We start from the raw sequence: 6216 nt of genomic DNA, 5'->3' as shown, positions 1-6216 counted from the left end.
GTGTGACAGAAAGAAGGAAGGAAAAACTAGAATGGATTGTGATTATAGACAGGAAGAAAACGCGTGACAAGAAGAAGGAAGAAAAAAGAAGAAGAAAGGGATATGACATTAAGTTTGACGTTAGATATTGTTTTTCCTTTTTCAGTTAGGAGTAAATTGGGTTTTTGCTTGAAGAATGATGTGTCAACTTTTGAGTCCATTAAATTAAATTTTAATGAAGTGGCATGTGGAAAACAAAAGTAAAACAGAAAAAATCATAATAGAGGATCCAAATCTCTCTATCATAACCAAAAGGAAAATAGAGGAAAATAGGGGAAAATAAATTATCATTTTTTTGATGTGGAGGAAAATAGATTGTTTATGGATGCATATATGTTCTTTTACTATTTTAATATTAAAATTTGTTTATACAGTTATAAGATTTTTAGGAAATAGTTTCATTTTTAATTGTAATTTTCATAGAAAATGAGAGAAATATTCATTAAGTCCATACCGTGACCCTCGATTAGGGTTTTGATATTCACAGAAGATATTTTCGTAATTCTGTTCATTAAGAAAACATTTTTATCTAAAAACAAATAGATTGACAAAAACACTTTGTATCAACGTTGGCGCTTGACAAGTAACTCAGTTCCCATTAAGAATTGCAAATGAGAAATCCCACAGAAAAAGAATTAGATATAATTTAATTTTTTGAATGTTAATCACAAAATAAATTGTACAAGTAATACTACAAATTGTTAAATTTTAGATTTCCGGGTTACATCATTGCGAGAGAGAGCCAAAAAATCAGCCTACTGTTAACTTAAACAACAATCCGTTCCATACAGCCTACAGGTTGCTCAAAAATAATGAACTGCACAAAACTATGGAATTTACAACATCACAGTTATTCCTACTTCTTCCTTCCAGACTATGTCCAAACACACATCTCGGTTTCTTTCCAACTTAACTTTGCCCATGCCGACATTGCGAAGGACATGTTGTCAGCTGCTTGCCTAGCACTACTAAAGAAGCCACCAACGGCGCGGTTGATCAGCAACTTTTCTCGTGCTCCGGGGGGCTACACTGATTCTTTCTACATTTGAGGAGCACCATCTGTGAAAATCAGGAGAAGAAGCAAGTTCTTGCAAGGCATTGTTTGTCGTCTCTGTGGTGAACATTTCCCACTCTTCTTTTGAGAATTTTCTCCTTTCAGGTGTGGTGTGGAAGGTAGAAGCAAATAACCCCGAATCTGACAGTGGAGAAGGCGGAGAAGGTGGAGTATCAGGAATCTCCAATCTTCTGCTGTTCTTTCTGGGTGATTTCGACAATTTCCTGCAGGAACATTCCGTACATATCATGAATGGCCAAATAGAATCACAAAAAATCAAAAGAAAGTTAAGAAACATGCATGAATTAGAAACTGCAGATCATGTGATACAAGTTTGGAGAATTCAAAAGATCATTACAAGCATGTATAACATCCACAAGTTATATATTATCCTTTTGATTACTAGAAAAATGAGAAATGAGTATCCATTTTTGTTATAACACCCACACTTGTACCTATTCGCACTTCAAGCATTATTGGCATCTGGAGACAACTCCTAAGCAAGTGTTTACTTAGATTGTCGATAATGACAAAGGAATAGTTTGGTGGTTACTTACATTGTAGATATTGACGAAGGAAATGATGGCAGATCATAGTAATGGAAGGCCATGACTAAGCTCCAGAACAGGAAAGACAGATACCTGTACACACGACGGAGGAATCTCCATCTAAAGATTTTCTTCAATATTACCGATACTAAGAATCCAAATACTGTAGCTTCCGCTGCCAGTAGGTGATCAGCAGAACTCTGAAAAGCAAAGGAATACAAAAAAATCACTTTCTAGAAAATGAGACATTTACATGTTCACTGCTATTGAAATTTTGATAGACGATAATTGAAGTGTAGGCTGATACAACATACCTGAAAGGTCATAAGAGCACCCACAATTTGGATGGACCAATAAACAAACTGAGATGTCATTATATCAATTGATCCATCTTCTGTCAGAACCAGCTTGCGGACTGCCCAGAAGCCCAACCATGCTCCAGCCAGAAAAACAAAAGCCAGAAGAAATATAGCCAACTGCAAAACATTTAAAACATTTCCAAAGTATTACCCCAACAGTTACTGCATAATCCTTAGTGTTTGGGTCGCAACAAAAATAAAACAAGGTGCAACAAGATCTCTTAAATAATTCATATGATACAAAGGTCAACTTCAGGGTATCATGTGAATGAAGAATGTAAAGTATTCATAAAGTAATTCACCCAAAGAAAAAGATATGCAAGTCCCACATACAAAACATATAACCTAAATATAATAAAAGCAACAAGAACAATAACTAGCATCAATGACCCACATAAAGAATAATGGTGTGACTTCAGGCGTATCTTGAGAATCAATAACCTTTTTTCTGATCCATCAACCATTACACACCTCAAGTGACTAAAACTTCAGATGCAAGATGAAAACCGTAATATAACAAAAGCAAGAACAAGAATAACTAATATCAGATGACACATGTAAAAAACGACAGTGTGCTTCCAAGCCTCTGAGGTATCATGCCATTCAAAAACTTGAATTTTGATTTGGCATCAATTAGTACACACCTGAATAAAACTAAAATCCAAGATGGTAAGAGTAATGGAGTAGTGCTGAATTATAAGCACATCTTACCTGAAAGAGAATATAGAGTACATCAAAACCAAAAAGCATATCAAAGAGTTCATATTTTATTAGAGAGAGATATTTAACAATTCATTCTTTGTTGGGAAACGATGTTTACCGGTTCATATCTTATTAGAGCATATGCAACTATATGCCGAAGTCCATGCAGATACAAGAGAATTTGTTTCCCCTAATAGATGGCTGTTTATTGATTATTCCAGGCAGATCACTTAAAACTACCTTCTTTTTTCAATAAAGCAACTTGAAACTACCTACAATAACTTAATTTTAAATAAAAACAAACTCTAAGGCCAGCTTCATTGGGTAATCAACCGAAGTTTCCATAGTGCCCTCGATTCTTATGGTTGTTTAAACTTGCAACAAAAAAACAAAAATTAATCACTATATTCGGCCGAGTAAACCAGCTAACTCAACAATTCCAGAAGATGAAAATAAAGAAATGACCAATGTGGTAGCTTCCTACAAGTAGCAAAACAGAAATCACAAATCATTTCAAATATAATAAAGGCTTTCAGCAAAACATGACCAAGATATGTAATCGAATAATCTGGATGGAAAATTACAAAGGCATTTTGCTTTATCATGGACATACCAGGGCAACTATCAGAATAATTCAAGATCACTTACAGGATTATACATGTCTTCACTAACTCCGATCTCGGTGAGTATTGAACGCAATAACCCAGGTATGTAGCGGAGGAGAAAAGATCCCAAACCAACCTGATAAATTGTAAGAATTACATGGATCATAATCATGTAAATGAAATCCAAAGAAAGGTCAATAACTGAGCTTTGAATTTGATACATACCAAAGACGAGTATACAAAAATTGCAAGAGAGTTCTTCCGACCAGTTGGGAGAAGCTTCATCCCCTGCAAACAACCAGAAAAAAAAATAAAATGTCTGCTAATCAGTTATATCTTCTTGGATGACTCTACGGACTTCCTCGGACATACATAGGTAGCTTTAAAATGGTACATAAAGTAAACATGACATGATTAGTACTGGAAAAGAAGATTACATTACCTGAAAAAGTACAATCAATATGACAAGGACCACCCCTATTGCCATTCCACTGCTGTAATAAAATACTAATGATTTGCTCAGGAGGGACGCCAAGCTCATAATGATTATGCCCAATATCAAAAATATTAGGCGATACCTAAAAAATTCTGCAAAATATAACATTAGTGAAATGATCACTAAATGTAAGGATTAGAGAAAGAGGTAAAGTTATATACGTATATTAGGCTAAGAAGAGTTACCTTCTTCAATGGACACCTCAAAGCTCTCTAACGATGAACCAGCTGTCCGTATATCTAAGAGTTTGTGCTCAAAGGGTGACATGGACCCAGACCAAGAGACCTTCGCAACCTTCTCCCACTGGCTGTGAGGGCACATCCCTATCCCCAGAGATGTATTTCTGCAACAAAATATTAAAAAATTTCTTATGTAAAAAATAAATGCACTGGTACTGTATTCTTCACTGTTTCTGTTTTCTATCAAAACTAAATCTTTATTCCAAGCTGGGGATTACATTACGAGAAACAAAATTACTCGGTTGATAGCTGATGCATTCTGGTCAGAATATGAAAATAGAAGTTCAAAATACATTTGTAATGAAATAAAATAAGGCACTTGTAAACTTTCACTATAATTTTAACAATGCCATAACTGGAAACTGTTATACACTATAAAGCACACAAGAAACTCTACCAAGCATATGCACTTCACAATCATAAATCTAACAGTATGATAAAATGTTTCATTATAACAAAACAAAATTCAGAGACATTGACATTATCATATCCATTCAGTTAAATAAGTCCGCATGCACAATGTGTGACAAGCAATTAGTATTAACAACTTATAAGACCCACAATATTGATGACTCACCTGTGGAGACAAACCTCAATGGCTGGTATGCGAATGCTTGAATTAGTTGCTGATATCTTCAGCTTCGCAGTGTGGGCAAACTTTCCAAGATATTTAAGCCTTGACAATCCACGGATATGAACTCTTTCACACAACACTAAGGTGCCAGGCTTGGAACCAGGAGAATTTTTTACTGGCATGCCATGAGATAATTGTAACCTAGCAGACTCGGCAGCAACTGCAAACGAAAAAGATAAGAAAGGTGTATGAGTACCCAAAGTGTAAAACTTCTCAGTCACCATGAAATAGGTCATTGACATCTGCCTAAAGGAACTAATCTCCGAAAGATGTCCAGCAAATCTGTTAAGAGCCCATGGGTAGAACTTGCCCCTAAAACCGGCTTGTAAAGGAAGGGTGCCCAAGAGCTCTTAAACCACCCTAGGACAGGTTATTTTTCCAATGTGGGATCTTGAGTCCTACCAAAAGCTTTCATCTAGGAGGCACATTTTGGTTCCGAAAAGAAAATCCTACTTTAATACACTCGACACCTATAATGTAGCAGTGGTATCAGAAAGAATAAACTGATATAATCAAGCGTCACACACACACACACACACACACAAAAGATTCCATGGAAGTAGTAAGCAATACAAAAATACTTAGTATCCTAAACCAAAATATATAGTAATATGTAAGAAAACCCACAAATTTATATTCAGAAAATCAGAAAATACTTCTGTTGCCACAAGGAAAATGCAACACCAAACCAAAATTTGAAATTTTCCATGGTCTTGATTCTTAAGAAAAATTAAGTAACCAAATAAACAAGTCTCCTCCCATTTTACAGGGAAAACCTATATTTTCAGTTCGAATTCTTGGCAAATTCGTAGCAAAAGATTCAAAATTTCAACTTTCTTCTTTTTCCTCAGTAAGCTCAGCAACCCAACAACACAAACATTATAAACAAAACATTAATTTCAGGGTTTCAAATTTCTGTTTATAGGAATAAAAGCCCTAGATTTTATAACTTCATAGTGTGGATAAGCGCAATAAAATGTGAAGATAATGGAAAAGAAAGTACCTAAAGAAAGCTCACTGGATGGTTCCACAGAGGACGAAAACGGGAGTGAGAAGAACAGGAGCCAGAGAACGCAGGCGAAGATCCGACCCGGTTCAACAGAAGCCATGGTTTCTTGGTTGTTCCGAGTGACAGAGAAGAAGAGAGGGGAAAAGGCGCGCGTTGAAATTACGTTGGCAAGAAGGGAGTTTGCTATTTTGAAACGGATAGAATCTTTTCCTTTATATTGGGCCCAACAGACGCCAGTGAGCCGTGGCTGAGACGTGTTTGATATTAGCAGGCTGGGCTTTGTTATAAAAAAGTAAAAAGAAAAAGTCTTTAAGGGCTGGATTTAACAATTGGAATTTGGATTAAATCCCGCTTGAAGCCCAGGCTGCAGTAAATGGGTTAAGCTAGAATGATAGTTCCTTCCTTCCGGCCAAATTATAAATAAATAAGACATGAACCAATTCTCATGTGTAAATAAAAGAATGATAGTTTAACAGTTGTCTTGGCATTTATTACCATTCAAGGGCTAAAATATCGATGATTTTGGAAATA

General features: G+C 35.7%; 1 protein-coding gene across 2 annotated transcripts; it reads right to left on the bottom strand.

Annotated features, from left to right (window-relative positions):
* Positions 1-674: 674 nt before the first annotated feature.
* Positions 675-5852, bottom strand: LOC117633107 (nuclear envelope integral membrane protein 1). Of its 2 annotated transcripts, none has more exons than XM_034366791.1 (9): positions 5680-5852; positions 4620-4836; positions 3989-4146; positions 3750-3895; positions 3533-3595; positions 3351-3443; positions 1956-2117; positions 1651-1841; positions 675-1317 (listed from the first exon to the last, which is right to left on the bottom strand). In XM_034366791.1, the coding sequence occupies exons 1-9, from the start codon at positions 5783-5785 to the stop codon at positions 1008-1010; spliced, it is 1446 nt and encodes a 481-aa protein (XP_034222682.1). In that variant the 5' UTR covers positions 5786-5852; the 3' UTR covers positions 675-1007. The 2 variants fall into 2 exon arrangements, with proteins under 2 accessions (XP_034222682.1, XP_034222683.1); XM_034366792.1 differs by having other exon boundaries at positions 1735-1841.
* Between the last annotated feature and the right edge of the window lie 364 nt (positions 5853-6216).

Source organism: Prunus dulcis, chromosome 6 (assembly GCF_902201215.1).
Source record: "Prunus dulcis chromosome 6, ALMONDv2, whole genome shotgun sequence".
In the NCBI taxonomy this organism is placed as follows: Eukaryota; Viridiplantae; Streptophyta; class Magnoliopsida; order Rosales; family Rosaceae; genus Prunus; species Prunus dulcis.
This window is presented reverse-complemented; position numbering and strand designations above follow the sequence as displayed.